Source organism: Arthrobotrys flagrans (genome assembly GCF_004000055.1).
Source record: "Arthrobotrys flagrans strain CBS H-5679 chromosome Unknown unitig_0, whole genome shotgun sequence".
Taxonomy (NCBI): domain Eukaryota; kingdom Fungi; phylum Ascomycota; class Orbiliomycetes; order Orbiliales; family Orbiliaceae; genus Arthrobotrys; species Arthrobotrys flagrans.
In genome coordinates, this window is record NW_027137550.1 from 7,084,581 (window position 1) to 7,102,863 (window position 18,283).

Consider the following 18,283-nt stretch of genomic DNA (forward strand, 5'->3'; position numbering starts at 1 on the left):
TATAGATATAAAAAGAATGTGGTGTATCAGTTGCAATATATAAATCAGAAAGAACCAGCAAATCCACCGTCCACGGTCACCGTTGTTCCAGTGAGGTACCGTGACATCGCACTGGCCAAAAACACTGCTGGCCCAACAATATCTTCAGGTCTGCCTACTCTCCTTAGAGGAATCATTCTCTCGAGAATCTTTCTTCTTTCTTCGGCAGTACCCTCTAGTTGCTCCGGTGATCTTTCAATGTTTGCTGCGAGGATAGTGTTGCATCGGATTCCTCTGCTTCCTAGCGATAAAGCAGAAGAATGGGCGAGGGCAGCCATTCCAGCCTTCGCAGGTGTATTGTGGTTGCCGATTTCCGAGGGGTTAGAAGAAGAAACGCAGATGACAGAGTAGTCAGGACGAGGATCCTCAGGTTTCAAATCAACATTCTGGGACGCCATTTGGTTGGCCGCAAGACGAAGGAGATGGTATGTCCCTTCGTAGTTAACAGCTGAGAAACGTGAGAAGTCTTCGGGTGTCATCTAAAAGGAAAGGGAAAATGTTAATAGGGCTTCGAATTGACCGACGGATTCTACCAAGAACACTTACGTCCATAGGGTCTAAACCGGCCATTCCAGCGCAAGTAACTAAGATATCAAGGCGACCATACGCATCAACGGCCTTCTTAACGATCATTTCGCTCGTCCTAGAATGAATGTTAGTTTTGCGTACTTCAAAGACGAGTTCTGCTAAAGCTACTTACTTTGGGTCACTAATATCACCAAAAATGAGTGTACAGCCCTGCCCTGCCGCTCTAATATCAACGGCAAGGCTGACAATTTCGTCGTTTGTAGAGTCTGCTGACGATCCCCAGTAGTGGGCAACGATATGGGCACCTTCTCGTGCGAAGCCCATTGCAATTGCTCTTCCAATACCCTTGGAAGCGCCAGTTATAGCACAAACTCTACCCTCCAATAGCCTAGACCGGAGAGGTGCAGCTGGTGCCGCGGCGGCTGCTGGTGCTGTTGGGGGTTCTACTCTGGCGAGCGCCCTCTCTTCATTGACAACAACAACAACTTCCTTAGGCTGCAATTGCTTAGGCTGTGGTGGTGGAGGGGGAGGACCGTCGATATCACTGGGGCTTGGGGAGCGGGTGTAATAATCCGAAGAGTATGGCGATTCCATGGAGTCATTGGGATATCCACCTGGGTGGCGTGGTCGCGAAAGGTTGCCACCGCCAAACGACTTTCTTCGTTTTCGGTCGGGGAAGCTAACGACAATTTGATTCTTTTGTTTGTTGCTATGATCGATTTCAATTGTGGTTTTCGTGGGGCCACTGTGATAAGAAGCTTCACTTTCAGGAGATGAGGGACCTTCGATCATTCGCCTCTCGGTCGGAGAGTCGGTATCCCGACGACCTCGGCCAGCCCATCTGTCCAAGAAGGCAGCCTTTAGGTGTTGGTAGGTTAAACGACCAGACTTCCATCTAATCACATATATGCCATGTTAGAGCTTGGTTTGAGTGTGATATATATAAAGCACGAGGGATTCTGTGACTTACGCATCAGTCTTGCTAAAACCAATCAACCAGCCTCCGGGGCTATCAATGGCAATTGGTTGCTTGTTATCCGGCTGAATTGTCTTAATGAACAAGTGCCACCTGTCTGAATCTTTGGCACCAGGGTAGGCCTCAGCGACTAGTCTTTCGAACTTGGCCAAATGCCTCCTCCCATCTGTCTTCCCCGTGTACCTGAGGTGGTGTAGTTCTGTGACTGGGTCCATTTTTTATCTTATTTAGGCAAGGGCCTGGCGAGTATAGACGATGAGGCTGTCCTTTGGTGGAAGGAGAGCTTCAATCTTTGGATATGTCAATAAAGGCCTTTCTTTCTTAGGTGCCGGTTTGGCTTCTTCGGTTCCTTCGGGTTTGGACTCGCTAGGCTCTTGTGTATCCGGTTCCTCCTGAACAAACTCGCTTATGTCAAGCTCGTCTTCGAATTTAGTAATAGGCTTCCACTCCTTTCTTGTGGCAATATTGTCTTTGACTTCGAATGCAGTAATATCTCCTTTTCCACTTTGCTCCTCCTCTTCGTCTGGAACAAGGAAGCTTTGGATATCTGTCTCCGGTTCGAAACTTGTAAGGACCTCCCAGCCACCGATAGCCTTGACTGACTTTTTAGTTGCGTCGGGAGCAGCCTTGACGTGTGTGGGTTCAAGCTTTCCTGCTCGTTGAATGTAGCCGGTAGGGAGCTCTTCCTGCCAATCACTAGGGAAATCGTCTATGTATCGAAGGTCCGAGAAAGATTCTGTAGTGGCCGGTGGAGCCGGTGGAGGGACAGCAAATCTGGATCCTGGCTCAGTGAACGAAAAAACGTCTGTTGGGTTTTCTTCGGGTGACGGTGGAGCGTTTAATTCCGGTTTAACGGAGAACTTGATATTCGGTTGGGTATAAGTAAATACGGTCTCGAGTTTAAACGGTTGCCTGAATGCTACGGCCTGGAGGGAGTGGTGGGAAGTCTCTTGCGAGACGGAGACAGTCTGGATACCTTTTATCGACTGAATTTTGACTATTTAATCAAAGGAATCCCTCACGGCTTAAAATGCTGTGAAGGCTCCAGAAATATATCTGTAGATACGGTGTGTTGATTTTGTGGTATATTTGTGGAGGCCACTAATTGTCTGTCTGCGGACAAGTGGATGGAAAATTTTGAATTCCTGAGATGAAACTGGGCAGCTGATTAAAACCACAATTGGTTGTCGAATTTAAGAGAACACGAGAAGAGAAGAGGAATTCGATTTTGTGTAAGACGAAAGATGCCCTCTGAATATATAAATGATATCAGAGATGACTTGTACAGTTCTTAATTTTACTCAAAAGGATATTGGGCTGAGATGGAGAGGATATGGGCTCCACTACTTAACAGAAAAGAAAAAGACTCCAGCCAACAGTATTACGGAAGACAATTCCAAGTGTAACCGCATTTGCTTAGGCCGCAGAGGAACTCACTAGGATAAAAGCTAGAAATCGAAACGTGGGCCAACGAATGACCCTGTTATGGGTCCAATAGCTTCAAATCACTTGCCATTCAGGAATAATTGGTGCAAATCGCTTCCCTGAGCAATGGTAACCGCAGGTATCCTTTGGAGTGAGTTGGCAATACAGTGCGGAGAGTAATTCTTCACTGACTTTGCATTAAAACGGAGCATGCTAGCATTCCAAAACACCAAGGTCCCCAAATTTTCCCTGTTTATCCACTACCGCCAAAACTCACCTTCCATAGTTTGGGGCAAGTGGCTATTACATACGTGGTTCAACTCTGGTTGTGCGCTTGCTGTTTCGAAGGCCATCAGATTATTTGTGCGTAAAGTGCGGGCATTGCAGGCAAAAATTCCTTCTTGGGTAAGGTGACGCTGTGACAACTCATCAGCTGCAAAATTAACATATGCACAGCCAGATTCCGTTGGAACAGAGCATGACAGAAGAGGGAACTGCATGGGTCTTGGAAGTCGTTGGATGAGCAGATAGCAGGGAATAAGATCGAGACTTTTTCAACCAATTGATAAGCAAGAAGGGCATCGTGACCTGCAGACCCCAGCTTTTTTTTCGGCCCGCTCCCGGGGAACTAAACTTTTGATATTCCAATTGAACTTCAATTAGGGAAGTAATATTAATTTAAAAAAGTTGTTTGAGAGATATTTTGTGAACAGGCTGAAAGCAAAAAAAACCAGGTGAATTTGTTATATGTGAAATGGTTTTAGTCCTCTGGCCCACGGATCAGGGTCTTGATGCCCTTGCCGTTCTTAACGTCCTCGAAGGCCTTTTCGGCATCCTCGAATTTGACTTCCCCGGTGATCAATTCCTTCACACTCAACCTCCCATGGGCCAGGAGCTCGACAGCTAGCTTGTAATCCCCGGCACCGTATCTAAAACTACCCTTGACTGTCAACTCCTTGACACAGAGAGCCGTTATCGGGAACGTGATGTCGGGACGGCCCATGCCAGCCTGGACAAAAGTTCCTCCATTCCGGGCGACATGGATAGATGTCTGGATCGAAGGCTCTGCACCGGAGGCATCGATGACTACATCTGCCCCGACGCCCAACTCGTTCTCTTTGATGATCCGGGCAGCGTTGGAAATTGGTGTCCCTTCTCTTGTCGGCTGAAACGTACCAGTAGCAGCATACTTCTTTGCGAATTCAAGGCGGCTCGGGACAATGTCAACGGCAACAACCTTGGTTGCTCCGAACGCCTTTGCAACCGAACAGCAGAGCAAACCGACCGGGCCGGCACCGAAGACGACAACGCTGTTCCCAGGCTTGACCTGGGCTTGCTTGACGACATGAACACCAACACTCAATGGTTCCATCAAAGCGCCCTCTTCTAAGCTGACGTTTTCTGGCAGCTTATAGCAGAAATCCTGAGGAAGGACATAGTATTTCGCCAAGGTGCCATCATAGGGAGGAGTGGCAGCAAAGCGCATATCGTGGCACAGGTTGTATTTGCCAAACTTGCACTCGGGGCAATGTCTGCATGGTACACCGGGTTCCATGCAGACTCTGTCACCAGGCTGAAGGTCTGTCACTGCGGACCCCACTTTGACAATCTCTCCAGCAGACTCGTGACCCAGAACCATGGGAGCTTTGAGGATGAAATCTCCGATTCGACCATGTTGCCAGTAATGAACCTATCCGTACAAATCGACTATTAGTTAGACATTTTTCCCGTTGCAGTAGTTCGGGGGGCTTAAAAAAACTGGGCCGTTGTATCATACATCGCTACCACAAATTCCAGTTACGCGAACTCGGACGAGAACCTCGCGTGGGTCTTTGAGGTCTGGGATTGGTCGGTCCTCGAATTTAACGTCCAACGGCTTCGCAAGGACAAATGAGAGATTCTGAAGCAAAATGCGGAGTTATTAGTGTATCTATTACCCAATTAACCTTTGATGTGTTATAGCGGGGCTAGTGGTAGACCCGGTTCCATCCGTCTATACGTCTACGTACCTGTGGTCCACCCATTTTGGCAGCAAATGTCTGTTGTACTTCGTACGTAGTATAGAGGAGGATTAAGGGAATGCAGGATGGGTCTCAAAAATAAATTTCAAGAAAAACGAGGAGGGGAAAGGCAGTATTTATCCTTCCATTTCATCTGCAAAAAACTTTCAACCGCGATCGCCTTCCGTGGAAGCCAAATCCACGAATCACGGCCAATTTCCTACAAGGACGATAAGAATCTTAGACTCAACGGGTAATATATTCGCGCCTTCTCCGGTCGTGGAAGCAGCTAGAGAACTCCTCCACCTGGTCATGGTACCATTCGGTACCAATGGTTTGGTTAACCATAATTTTGTAGAGAAGGTTATCGGTAATATGCGTCTACTTCGGTTCTAGCCCTCGACAGCCAGAAGTCCGCGTGGTAGTTTAGCCGGAGTTTAACCGGTCTCGAAACTAGCCCCAAAACGGAAATCTACTTCTATTTTTGCACCAGGTCACGTGCTATGCTCTGGCTTATTCTGATGGTTTTGTTTGATACGAAGGCCTGTTATCATATTGCCAGAAGATAGAGCTTTCATTAAAGTCGGGAGTGCTGAATCTGCTGTTCCACTTCGTCATGACGTCATGACTACAACTCAAAACTCTGTTGGATTTTGCTCTGCAGTGACTAGAAAACTGTTGGGGCTCTGCAGGTTATTAATTCTTAAGAACCAGGCTTTGTACAGAGCCAGACTAGCTTTATAACAGGCTCAGTACGGTCACTTAAAGCTCTATATGTAACAAAATGTTAGTTATTGCAAAATTTGTCCCAGATGCTTAAGCTAACCAGAGATATGTGCCACCATGTACCCACATTTCAACCTCCGGCCGCCCACTTACAAAAAGTATACCTGCCTTTCTTCGGCCGCTAGCTGGAATTGCGATTCTGATAGCACAGATCTATCAATCTTTCTTCTGTTGATATAACCGAGAATATAGAATAAATTAATCCTTATGTTCAACTTGTCGAGGCCAATATAGCCAGAAAACTTATAGTCTAAAAGTAGATACAGTATTAACCACTCGAAGGTACCTAGGTTTTTAGATAGCAGTATTTTAGATATATGTCCCCCCCGCTCGTTATGTGTCTGATATTGATGTACCCCTCGCTGGGGTCTATTTCCTATGTCAATGGGATACCATGTGTCGACCATTCGAGTAGTCTTTGGAATCTCGGGTAAAATACAAAGTTGTAACGCCTCGTCGATATCGAAAATTCAAAACTATTTTCCAGCCTCCGTTGCCCCAATCCTTATGTATTAAAAATAACGGGGCATGCCAGTCCCCGGGAGCTAGATACCCACGCATAACGGCAATAGGCGCCTTGTTCTGGCGTTTGGTCCACCGAAGGACAAAAGCTACAGGTCGGGTACGGGTGCAGGAGTGTCGTATTTGTCGATCGAGCTAGGAAGTGTTACTGGAGATCCGAGAGTATCGCATGTTAGCGGACCATCATAACATATATTGAAGTTGCGATATATTAATACCGAAAGAAGGAATAATCTAGCCATAGTATTGGTCTACCATAGGATTAGAATCTACTCGTCTGGTGAAGTTTTTTGGTCAGAGCCTTGTGCATATGGCCGAGTGTAGAGATATTGCCGTGTGCAATCTATGAAGTCCACATACTTGAGATCTCTCAGTATTTAATCTACACCGACTTCCATCTCCGCTTTCTTTTCTTCCTTCCCCACCCTCACAACCATCTTCAATCACATACTGCTAAACTTACTCCCAAACCGTTTAGCAACAAAAAATCTACCCATCAACCTTCAGCACCTCCTCCGATCACCTAATAACCATTCCCTATCAATTCAAGATGAAGTGTATCGCTATCATCCTCACTACTGTTTTCTTCGTCTTCGTTACGAAGGTAAATGTTCACGACTTTTCTTAACACAATCGCTATCGCTAACAAGAAACCACAGGCCTTTCCTCTCCCCGCCCTCAATGGCGATCTCGTAAGTGACTACTCCCTCTAGCTATTTAGCGTCTGGATCTTTCGGGAAACTCACATCATCCATTGCAATGACAGAATCTCCCCGCTGATTTCGAAGCGAAATCATTGCAACAAATTGTAAGCCGCTTCGATCGGCTACGTGTGGGGGTAACCTCAATGGATGGATACTAAATTATTCATCTCTATAGGCCGAAGATTTTGGGCTCGTATTTGATGGCAATGGTACCCTCATCGAGCCTCCAGTTGTAAGTACTCTCACACTCACTTGATTGATTAGCATCTCACAGGCTAATGAATACATCTAGGACCAACGTGACATCATTCTCAATGGTCTCATTGAACATGCTGGTGCCCCTACCCTTGATAAACGCGTAAGTGAATACCAACCATGATTCCCTTTCTACAGAGTGATGAAATGCATAAATAGTTCCCAAGGCTAACATTTTTCCTTCTAGGATGAATGGGCCTACACTTGCTCCAAGCGAACTGGTCCAAACCCACTTGTCTACTGGCTCAACGCTTTCATCTACGTCGCTGACCGTTTGAAGAAGGTCCCCGGCAACTGTCACGTTGACCCAAACCAGAGTTGTCAAAACTGTGCCTGCACTGGTGGTGCCGCTATCAAGCTTTGTCGAGGTGGAACCTCTCCACCGGATTTCCGTGTTCCTAATGGAGAGGTTGGCTACCGCGCATCGTTGGTTGTCAACGTATTCCTTTTGAACCTTCTTGGTTGGGCTCGCTGTGGTGGTGCTTGGCCTGGATGCACCGATGCACTCAACTGCCAGTTCGAAGGTTTGGCTACTTACAGTGGTCTTTCTGAGGGCTGGTATGTTTACTTGACTCAGGAACGTGACATCCCCAAGTGCATCCCAATCTAGATGCAACGCCTACCTACCACACACTACTATTACAACACCCTTACTGTTTTTATTTTTTATTTTTTACTTTCGTCTTTTTTTCAAATCCTATTTCCATCTCATCATGCTACCGAAACAGTTATGCAGGTTAGAATACGTCACTGGGCAGATCTACAACGATAACGAGGCTACACCAAGTCAATCGAGCTAGACTGCACAACGACTAATCTTAGGGAGCATCTGTCTTCAATTATGCATACTTCAGGGTGGACACCATACTTCCTGTCTTCTAAAATCCGAATCAGTACTACTACCTCCTTTATCGTAATCACAATCAAGCAAGGCTTTCCCAACTGTCTTTTTTGGTGATATACTGAATACAGGCTATGTGAAAGGTCAACAGCGCTCCTGCGTGTTGTTCCCGTTGTAAATGGTGTTCCAATTACACGAAGTATTCTCGGCGCTCTGTGACTCCGTTTAGGGTGATCGCCATGTTGATCATTAGACTTGCTTCAGATAACACACGGTCTATCCAAGATCTTAAGCAGCCTTGCGTCAAATGTAATATGTAAGACCCAATCGACCCTTCCTATAGCTATAGCTAGCTATTATTACAGTTTAATAACTGCCTTGCGACCTTAACCTGTATTTGAACAGACAATGACTAGCAAATATAAAATATACGAAATTTAATGGTTACGCCAGAGGAATACGTGCACGTGTGGGAATGAATTGTTTTGCAAGTCTAATTTGAAGGATATATCCGGATATACGTCATTCTTCTTTGAGGCCAGACAGCATTTGCAGTATTTGCGATGTATAATAGATAATGCTAGCCAAGTGGTCAGATGAGATCAAAACGCAGCTTCGCAATATCGTCCAGATGGCATGGTTCATATCAGCATACCTATCCTTTCCCAATACTCTATACTACGCCAGCCTCATATTACGTATCCTACGCGATGCTTTCCGAGAATCTAGCAGGCCCGTGGCATTAGGGAAATTATCACCTATTTTTGGCCAATAATTTCGAATTTGATCATACTCCCGCACAAAAAGATGGAATTTGGGCCAACGCATGGTCTGGGATATGTTATCTGTGAAACCCGACACCCAACCTATAACCTTGTTTCATATTATGAAGTATGTACATTAATGCAATTAACGTAGCGATAGAAACTTTGAGGCTAGGAAAGTAAGCGGCCTTAGACACATGCATAATCACCTAACTTAGCGGCTAGAGTAGCCAGACCAAGCCATAATCCCAGCCTTCAGGCGTAGATAGATACACGTACTGAGGTGAGTTGGAAAATCCTACGATTTTGCACCGATATATCTTCGAAGATAGTATGCCTGCGTTTGCAGCATTGCGGTGAATTTTTAGAGCTACATTGATCACTAGTCGGTATTCTCGAGGCCTAATTTTGTCATGGGATGAAATACCCTGATCAGGCACGCTTGCGCTTAAGGCTGAGGATTCAAATTAGTGTTCTGACTCGGTAGACGCTCGTAGCTGTGGGTGTTGCCTCCGCGAATGCACAGATCTGCACAAACGCAGAAAACGCGAGTCTGAAAGATTGGACGCCAACCCCTCCGTACTCCACCAGGAGATTATCTGGTGATATATATAGCTTCATCATAGTCTCGCGACTGAGTGCTCTCTTCCTAAATTATAACTTTAGGAACTCAACACGACGAGGAACCATAAGAAACATCATACCATTTCACCCCCAACCCTAGCTATTCATACCAAGAAAAATGAGCGTAGATATCGCTATTCCATCAGCCTCATGGTACCCATGGTCGGCAGTCGGCAGGCCTTATTCTTATCTTTATCCTGCATCTTGCAGACAATCTTTTTCCTGGCAAGTAGCCAGATCAAACCAAAGCCAGACATCTAAACCTTGTGATCCAATATCGCCGACCCACTCTAGGCCTCTCAAAAGGGTACGAACTGGTCTAAATTTGAACCCATTGCTATCTTCATCTGATGTTCTCGAAGATGATCAACTTTTCGCCCCAGGGTATCAGATCCCTTTGATCAAAATAACATCAGAGGAGTCCATGAAAACACTGCATAGTCGGAACAGTGGCAATATAATAACGTCAATGCGAACAAACGACATTGCTTCAAGGCCTGAGACGTCTCCACCCCCATGGTTTGGAATATGGATATCCCCTCGAGAGCCTGAAGATCAAGAATTAGTCGTTTCACCTCTTAAACCGCCGTCGGAGTTTTTAGAGCATATAACAAAGGAATTCTGTGATATTGGAAACGATCCTTTAGAAGACGCAGAAATGGCAACAGGAGAAGAGGATGACGAGGAAGTTGGAGGAACAATATCTACCGAAATGTCAAGTTATACTCTCGAGAGATACTTGGCGGATGGCGAAGGATCTATACGGTCCCAGGAGCCATCGATTAGTCGGCCGGACTACCTTCGTTCAACATATCCCATTGATATCAAGAGGGAGCTCCAGAAGATTACATCTGACATCAGCGACGTTTTTCGGGGCATGAATATTTCGGACGATAGTATTCCAGAAATCCATCTGCAAGATCTGGAGGCGAGTTTTGGTTCGGAAATTTTGGAAGGCCTTGAAGGAAACACTGCAGAGTGTGAGACCGGCCCGCAGGATATGTCGGAGGATGGAAATGATATCTTTAATTTGGAAGATGGAGACGAATCGGTTGTGGTCGGCCCTCGAGACATCTCACCTGAACTCGAATCATGGATCTCGAAGAGCTCACTAATCGTTGGTAATAGTTTGAAACCTCTGGTAGGCGGACGGAAGCGAAAGGCAAGCACGTGTCAATGATAAGGGTCTGCAGAATAGTATATGGAGCATATGTTAGGAAACAGAATAGAGGCGGTGTTGAAACCCTTGTTTGGGGGTTCTGGACCCATAATATTATTATCACCAATGTCAAAACCATGAAGATGTGATTGTATTTTGCATTTTGCCATTTATGCCAGCTAGCGTTTGGGAGAGTTCCGTAAATGCGCAGCTACATACCTATATTGATTGCGCTGTCGACGTTGCAGGGCAAGTGGGGACGAATACGAGGGAATTTTAGGAAGGACGGATAGCAACATATTCTGGCGGGAATATATCGACTATGTAGGGACGCGGTCAGGTAGATAGATAATATAATTTTATACGAGAAAAGCTGGCGTATGTCGAAATACCAATTGTGCATTCTAGGCATATCAAATCCAAAGCAAACCTACCTCAATTGATAAGTATAATCTCGGCATTGCATCGACCGGAGCTCATTGCAGTGGTTTGGAGAGTTCTGGAGTTCTTCGATGTTCGTATGCGTTGTCGCTCTGCATATGCCGGGTACTTACTTAGGTCAGGTAGTATGGAGCTGCTGCAGAATATCTCGCAGCTACTTTTTCCAAAGCTCCTCCTCTGCAGCTCCCAATTTCGGAACAGGTATACATGCTACGGATAAATCTTATGCATCCAGGTGTCCAAGCCTTCGGTTAAGCTAGTTCCCGAAAGAACGAACCCTTTTGGTGTTGAGGCTTGAACCCAGCTTATGTTAGCACCGCCGACATCGAAATTATGTGGGGGAGGCAGAGCTAAGAACAAGCGACCAGTGACGATGGTCAAACTGATATATGTATTGTCCTAGGGGCTTGAGGGCCATGTGGACGGTGCATTGTTTTAAGGAGGTCTTACATACGTCCTACCGAGATCTGACAAGGCCTCCCATCTATCTGGACCGGACGAAGCTGTGTAACTGAGTTTCAACTAAGGTTCGAGTAGCTGAAGTGCTTGTTTCTGCATGTTTGCGTCGTTGATACAATAATGGACGTCCAAGCCTAGTAAGCAAGAGCATGCCACCATTCCTCGAAGGGAACTCCCCCAGACACGGCTCGTGACGGGCTCTTCTCGTCGACGATGCGCCATCTATTGCAGCTGAACACCATGCTCGTTGATCTCGGATCCGCCAATAGGAGGTGAACTCTCTTCTGGCAACTAGTTCATCAGATAAGCTGGCGAAGCAATAATTCGAAGCTCGTATCCAATTATCCAGTGAACTAGCTCGAGTCGAGTCGGGCTCTGGAATGCGGGATCTTATGTCAACGGAAAAATTAGCAAAGAAGGCGTCGCCAAGCTATATTGGGACTGGTAGCCTGGAGTTTTATAGGAAATTATAATTCGGAAAAGTCAGCATCTCGAGGTAGAGAAAAGTAGCCTCAATTTCTGCCAGTACGAAGCCGCAGCAACCCCAACCCGTTAAACCCTGTTTCCGATATTGGAGATCCGGTATCGCCAAGTGTAGCCAGGGTCTGAATGACGGCTCGAAGCTAGCCATAAAAACATAGGCCAGATCTAGAGCTGACTAGCTCGTTAGCTTGACCCGATCCTCTTTCTAAGCGGGATAGAGTTCGATAACCGGAAAGTTAGTTGCATTACACCAACATTCTAAGCACACTAAGGATTAGGCATTTGCTGACATGCTGAAATTTTAGCGTCCCTCGAATGATCGAGATGAAACTGTTGTAATCTAGAGGAATCCGTTTAATACTTATCTCCAAAGGATTTCTAGTTTGAAATTATGTACTTATGCCCACGCGCGAACATAAATATTTCCAGGTTTTAATCGCGACATCATTCGCTTGTGCCGAAGCCGACTTTCAGGAATTTATAGAATTATTTGTGGAGTTTAGTAATGCCGACGGCTGCCTGCGGCCCTGGGGTATTGTTTCTAGAAGCACGACTCGGACATGAATGAGGCGACGGAGATATCAAAATTCCGTCCGTAGTGTCCCGGCCGTTGCCCAGTTATCGACAGAGCTCCATGGGACGAAGCGGCTCGAATGTCAAAATCAAAATCACCTTCCTCCAACTACTAGAGGCAGCAGTGTACGCGGCTTATCGATGCATCTCGAGCCCGCAAGAAGGCTCAGCACCCAATCATGTTAATTAAAGACACAGGTAATGACATTAAAGTGGTCAATATACTATTGTAAAAGTATATACCTACTTCAAAAACTATATCGTGACTTCGGTTGCAGTTCGGATCTCTTCTCGAGGGAACTCTCGTTCGCAATTCCAGTTGACCAGCTCCCCTGGATCTGAAAATGGTGAGATAGACAGGGATTATTAAACGGCGGGCTGGGTTTGGTTGGACAAAACTGATGTAACGACCGCTGGGCAGGGCAGAGCCGAAATGCCCGGCCTAAATTGCATGCCCCTCCCTTCTCTGAAGCTAAGCTAGCTAAGCTCCGCATCCCCCATCAAACGAGCCCATTGCTTCTAAAATTATCACCCAAATTGTGGCACTCTCCAATATGTATCGCGAATAAAACTCTGGAGCTCAAAGCGACATGAGAATATCGTTACGACATGACAAGAGAGACGGGATTGCTGTTCGGGATGGTGTTGTTGAACTAGCAATCACCCTTCCGTCTTACACCAGGCCCCCGCCCCACATGTAAACATATTGCGACTTGGAGATGTCGGTCAGTGAGTGTATGTAACCCTGGCTAAAGACAATGAGGAGCGTTTTCCGGTTTGATTTGATAGTGGATCTCGTATTCCGAACCAAACAATTAAGAGATGTTCACTAGGTAGTATTGGCACTTTTGCCTACTAACTAGTGGGAATTAATTAATCACGAATTTGCAATTTCAAGTCAATGCCATTCATACAATGCCATTAAAAACTAAAATGTCTTATGGAATAAGTGTTCTCGCCCGGTGAAAGCCAGACATTTCCGTGGATTGGCCAGGAATCCGATCGAAGGGTCTGTGGGCATGCATGCTCAAGTAAGAAAATGAATAAGAAATCGGTACACTTGGTGTACTACCCGGAGTTCGAGTTCAGGCAAGCAGGCAGTACAGCAAGCAAGACGTTATGCCAGATAGGTACTTGACGACCTCCTCTTCTTGATCAGATGTTATCACCGAGGGTGCTGCTGGGGAAAAGAAGCAAAGTTGCATCTTGTGTGCAGTGTGCATGCAGGACACACCCTTATTGTTCGACAGCTTATTTTTTGATATCATAATCCATATAACAGGGCTTTGTCAACGCCCGCCTAGCATTAAGTTCGTTGTGGTAAGCGGTCGAAAACCACTACCAGACCAGCTTGGACGCCCCTGTCCGTTCGAAAACCGTTCCTGCGCGGCGGCGCAAGACCGGTTATCAGGGTTTCGATTTTTTTTTTTTTTTTTTTTCTGAAGGAAAGGACCCTAAAAAAGATCGTCATGCTATGTATCAGTAAACCTTTGTAATATAGCATAGCGTAGAATTGGCAAGTTAGAGGCCAGAGGGTCGCCGCATGTACCGCATATACGTACCCGTCGAAGGGCATGTCCGAGTTTAACAAGAATCATATAAGATTTCTACCATGTTCGGCCAAACCGCTTCAACATCTTCCCTTTCATGCGAATCAAGAATATAATATATTGGCATATATCAATCATCCATACGTACGCTCGAGCAGGACCCAGCAAAGCAATCAAGATATTGATCAAGCATTATTACACTATCGAATCAATCGTGGGGTTAGGGACAGACAGACTAGTTTCTATCCTAATATCGCATATCATTTTACATAAACGACAAGTTAACACACACTTTCGTTCCGGCCGCTATACCTTTTAGTTTTATTTGATTACTATCGTTACTCAGTCCTATTGACTGGTCTTACATAAGGCTTCTTAGAATTCTGCCTTGACCCACGGCACAAACGAACGAATTAGTTGAGCATCACTTTGCTGTGTCAGGCGAGTCTTCTAAGCTACCCACAGCGAAGCAAGGAAGCGAAAAAAACAAAAGGAAAATATGGCAGAGATACCTGGTGACCGCTTTCGTCGTGGGCAGCGTGCATCGACGCCTTCCATGACAGACATGGACCACCATCATGCAAGATTCAGTCAGCTGTCGCGGAGGCGTGAATCAAATATCAATGAACATGATAACTTCACTGTTGATCCCTTGGTTCAAAGTTGGGGAGAGCATGTGCACGCAGTAAATTTTTCGTCCGAGACCACTCGTGCTTTAACTACGACCGGTCCACAATTGCTCGATAATGCATATCTGGGCATGCTGACCGCAGAACCGCACCCAGACACACAACTCTTCAACTACCATTCAGGGTTTGAGGCTTACTCCGTCCCGTCACCCAGCCATCAGTACGAATACCTAGGCACGGGCGTAGGCATGTCTGACCGATCTAATATGCCATGGCTCTCAGCGCCTGCATCGCCTGCACACCAATCTGCGGAGTACTTCAGCAATCTTGCCCGTATGCAAGATGCGGAGTTCGGACATGGGGTTGCCCCTCAAGACATCACCGACGTGTACCACCAAGGAGATCTAGATAACTACCCTCACTCCGGAAACTTCTCTCGTTCTCATGGTCCTTCATCTGCCATAGTAAGAGGTAGAAAAAGATCTTCAGGTTCAAGAAGAGGCGGCTTTGAAGGCGACTTTGCAGCAATGGATGTCGACCAAGAAAAGATTGACCAGTTCAACCAGGAGGAGATCGAGAAGAAGCACCGCGGCCGCCCTCGACTTGACAACCGGGATGAGACTGCTGCTGAGGTGAGGCACCGTCGTCCCGCCCCGCTGCACACCCCTTTTTTCTTTTAGAAAAAAAAGAAGCTAGCCATAGCTTATCAATGGCCGTGCCACCTGCATCTTGAATCTGCACCCGTTCGTTAAAAAGCCTGTTAGCTAACCTTATTTCTTTGTACTACCATAGAGACGACGAACTCAAATCCGACTCGCGCAGCGGGCTTACCGTCAACGAAAAGAAACCACTATTGCATCATTGAAAACCAGAGTTGAGGATCTGGAGTCTACTATCGAGACCATGCTAAACCACTTCTTCGAGATCCACGATTCTGCCATTGAACACAAGCTGGTCGAAGCTCATCCACAGTTTGGCCAAACCTTACGCACCACAACTGAAAAGATCCTGGCTCTCTCGAAAGAGATTGGAACATCGGCAGGAGGAGGCGAGGATGGTGGCGACCATGATCCTGAAGAAAACCCCAAGGAAGGCGGGAAACCAAGAGGGGGGGCAGACGCTGAAGGTAAATTGCCAGACACCTACGGAGCCAGATTCTCAGTCCGATGCTGATAGAGGGCATGGGAGGGACAGAAGAGAGCTTCTTCTCAGGACCGGCTGGCACGGTCCGCAAGGGGGATCCTTCTCGTTCGCGGTCCACCGGTAGTCGAGAGAGCCAGGGAAGTGGAAATATCCCACCAAATACACCAGGAGACACATTCAATCTTGCAAGAATCCGAGCCAGTATTCCAAGCCGAGTTCAATCGCCATCACCACACACAAGCTTGATATTACCCCCTCACGAAGAACGAACATTTGCTCAACGTTTGCGTAGACTCGCATTAGAATGGAGGTACTATCGCCTCGTCAATGGTAACTCAGATGTTACCCACGAGAATCTACCAGCAAACTATTGTCTGCTTTTTGCATCAAAGGATGAGACCCTCGAGAGTCTGAGACTCCTGCTCAGTGGAAGAGACAAAGAACCGTATCAGCTAGCCAAATTCCCGATTGTCCATCTTGGAGGATCCGGGTTGCATTATCGGGTTGAACGGAATTTCAACGGAAACATTCGGGAGATTCGCGTTGGCCCGAGAGAGCAAGATCGTGCCACGAAAACCCCAGAGCTTCTAAAGATTGCACTCGCCAACCGTGGGCTCGGTGACAAGGTTGATGAGATTATTCCTCTGGTTGTGAGACTCGAGGATGAAGGCCTGTTGGATCCAGATGAGGTAGAAGCGGCCCTTGCGCTCCGAGGCATCCGATTAACCACGACATCCGCATCTCCCACCTCCCCAATTCTCGTCAGCCGCAGCGAATCGAGATGGCAGCTGCAAGACCCATACCATGGCGGGCCATCTGAAAGTGGTCAACCATACAACCTTCCACCGGTGATTCTCCCATCACAAGGTGAGGACGTGGCTATGGAGGGTGGTTATCGGAGTGGGCCGACGCGCCAATATCAAGACCTTTCCTACAGCAAGGAGGTCAAAGTCGACATCTTGCTTCGAGGTAAGCACTATAATCCGCCGTGAAGTAGCCGAGAAAGAACGAAATAACTAACAAATATCGAATAGAACTGGTTTTGCGAGGTATTTGTACAGGCTTAGGAACTGCTTTCCGAAGGGCTGATGTGGAAGCGGCCCTAACTCTTGCGGCATCGCCTTAAGGTGATCCGGCAGTTAAGAAAGTTTGGTGTCACACAAACAACACTGAAGCGACAAGGCGGGTAGTAATATTAACATCTAATCTAGTTCTTCGTATTTCAATCATTTAATCTGGTTTTTAGAGCTTTCGATTTCTTTCTATTGGTTTGCACATATAGATTTATAGTGGCCTCAATGCACTTTTCTTAAGTTGTCTGTTTTTGTTATATCCCGTGGACATGCACTCCCATAAATTTGCGTAAGATCATATAGTTAATGATATAATTTAAACTACAGGGTATCTACCTGGGTATTTACACAATTTTATGCCCAACTGCAAGTCGGGACGAACTTCTTACGTGTATATATTTATATATGTAAATATTTAAGTATATAATATTTTTCTAAAAGTATAAATTTTCACATCAGGAAAAAAAATGCGTCCCAGCTGACGGCGGGATGGATGGAAACTACCCCATGATTGAGTCGCCTAGAAGTCTCGCTAAAGCATTTGCTTCCTGGGACGGCAGTCTCTTGAAATTCTATCTACCAGCCTGCCTTCCTATCTACCGGCCTACCTATGGGCCTACCTATGGGCCTACCCTACCCTTCCTGCAGGTGGCTTACGGGCTGAAGGTCCACAGGCAGGCAGGCAGCTGGTAGTTGAGATAGGTAGGCCCCTAGGTAGGAAGGTAGGCAAGCTGGTAGGCAGGAAGTGAATTACTTATAGATGTGCAGGCTAATGATAGGCGGGTTAGTAGACACCTTCCTGGTGATGAGACTGTACTTGGTCTTGCAATGGAATTAATAACTCCATCACAAATCCAGGAAATAATACAATGATTGAGAACTCGAGGTGGTGGTTGATGTAGCTCGATTTGTCTCGTAGTACGACGCAGGATTGAGGCTATTCCCCCATGAGGCCTATTTTACATAGCTAAAACAACACACTTCTATTTTTTCGCAAACAGAATCCCATTTAAAAAAAACAACACATTTTAGTACCTCAGGCTCAAAATACTTATTTTCCTAAAGGGTATGTTATTTCTTATATTAAATTTCTATTTTCCACTAAAACTTCAAAGCTAGTATTTCTTGTGAAATGCCAGTTTAAAATTCTCAGTGTAGACAGTGACCCCTCCTTGCAGTCGGCCATTGATGCGCTTTTAATCATGATAGTTTAAATATAAATATGGGGTTGAACTTGAAGAGTCTTTCTATTTTCACGGTACCAATCTCATAACCAGATTGTGTTGGTGCAAAATAGTCATTTCCATAG

The 18,283-nt window shown here is 46.1% G+C and overlaps 6 protein-coding genes across 7 annotated transcripts; 3 read left to right on the forward strand and 3 right to left on the reverse strand.

Annotated features, from left to right (window-relative positions):
* Positions 1-44: 44 nt before the first annotated feature.
* Positions 45-1,758, reverse strand: DFL_005092 (uncharacterized protein; the record flags this gene model as incomplete). The annotated part of the gene is made up of 4 exons (XM_067634298.1): positions 45-518; positions 586-682; positions 740-1,462; positions 1,538-1,758. 4 exons carry the CDS (start codon positions 1,756-1,758, stop codon positions 45-47), a joined length of 1,515 nt encoding a protein of 504 aa, XP_067492380.1.
* Positions 1,759-1,770: 12 nt separating this feature from the next.
* Positions 1,771-3,252, reverse strand: DFL_005093 (uncharacterized protein; the record flags this gene model as incomplete). Its single annotated transcript, XM_067634299.1, has 2 exons — positions 1,771-2,540; positions 3,246-3,252. 2 exons carry the CDS (start codon positions 3,250-3,252, stop codon positions 1,771-1,773), a joined length of 777 nt encoding a protein of 258 aa, XP_067492381.1.
* Positions 3,253-3,728: 476 nt separating this feature from the next.
* Positions 3,729-4,992, reverse strand: DFL_005094 (uncharacterized protein; the record flags this gene model as incomplete). The annotated part of the gene is made up of 3 exons (XM_067634300.1): positions 3,729-4,658; positions 4,746-4,868; positions 4,978-4,992. The coding sequence occupies 3 exons, from the start codon at positions 4,990-4,992 to the stop codon at positions 3,729-3,731; spliced, it is 1,068 nt and encodes a 355-aa protein (XP_067492382.1).
* Positions 4,993-6,826: 1,834 nt separating this feature from the next.
* DFL_005095 (uncharacterized protein) lies at positions 6,827-7,845 on the forward strand (the record flags this gene model as incomplete). Of its 2 annotated transcripts, XM_067634301.1 has the most annotated exons (6): positions 6,827-6,880; positions 6,936-6,968; positions 7,043-7,084; positions 7,156-7,212; positions 7,273-7,338; positions 7,423-7,845. In XM_067634301.1, 6 exons carry the CDS (start codon positions 6,827-6,829, stop codon positions 7,843-7,845), a joined length of 675 nt encoding a protein of 224 aa, XP_067492383.1. The 2 variants fall into 2 exon arrangements, with proteins under 2 accessions (XP_067492383.1, XP_067492384.1); XM_067634302.1 differs by lacking the exons at positions 7,273-7,338; positions 7,423-7,845 and having other exon boundaries at positions 7,156-7,236.
* Positions 7,846-9,582: 1,737 nt separating this feature from the next.
* DFL_005096 (uncharacterized protein) lies at positions 9,583-10,644 on the forward strand (the record flags this gene model as incomplete). Its single annotated transcript, XM_067634303.1, has 3 exons — positions 9,583-9,588; positions 9,759-9,771; positions 9,827-10,644. The coding sequence occupies 3 exons, from the start codon at positions 9,583-9,585 to the stop codon at positions 10,642-10,644; spliced, it is 837 nt and encodes a 278-aa protein (XP_067492385.1).
* A 4,245-nt stretch (positions 10,645-14,889) lies between these two features.
* On the forward strand, positions 14,890-17,027 carry DFL_005097 (uncharacterized protein; the record flags this gene model as incomplete). Its single annotated transcript, XM_067634304.1, has 4 exons — positions 14,890-15,390; positions 15,551-15,884; positions 15,935-16,870; positions 16,936-17,027. The coding sequence occupies 4 exons, from the start codon at positions 14,890-14,892 to the stop codon at positions 17,025-17,027; spliced, it is 1,863 nt and encodes a 620-aa protein (XP_067492386.1).
* Between the last annotated feature and the right edge of the window lie 1,256 nt (positions 17,028-18,283).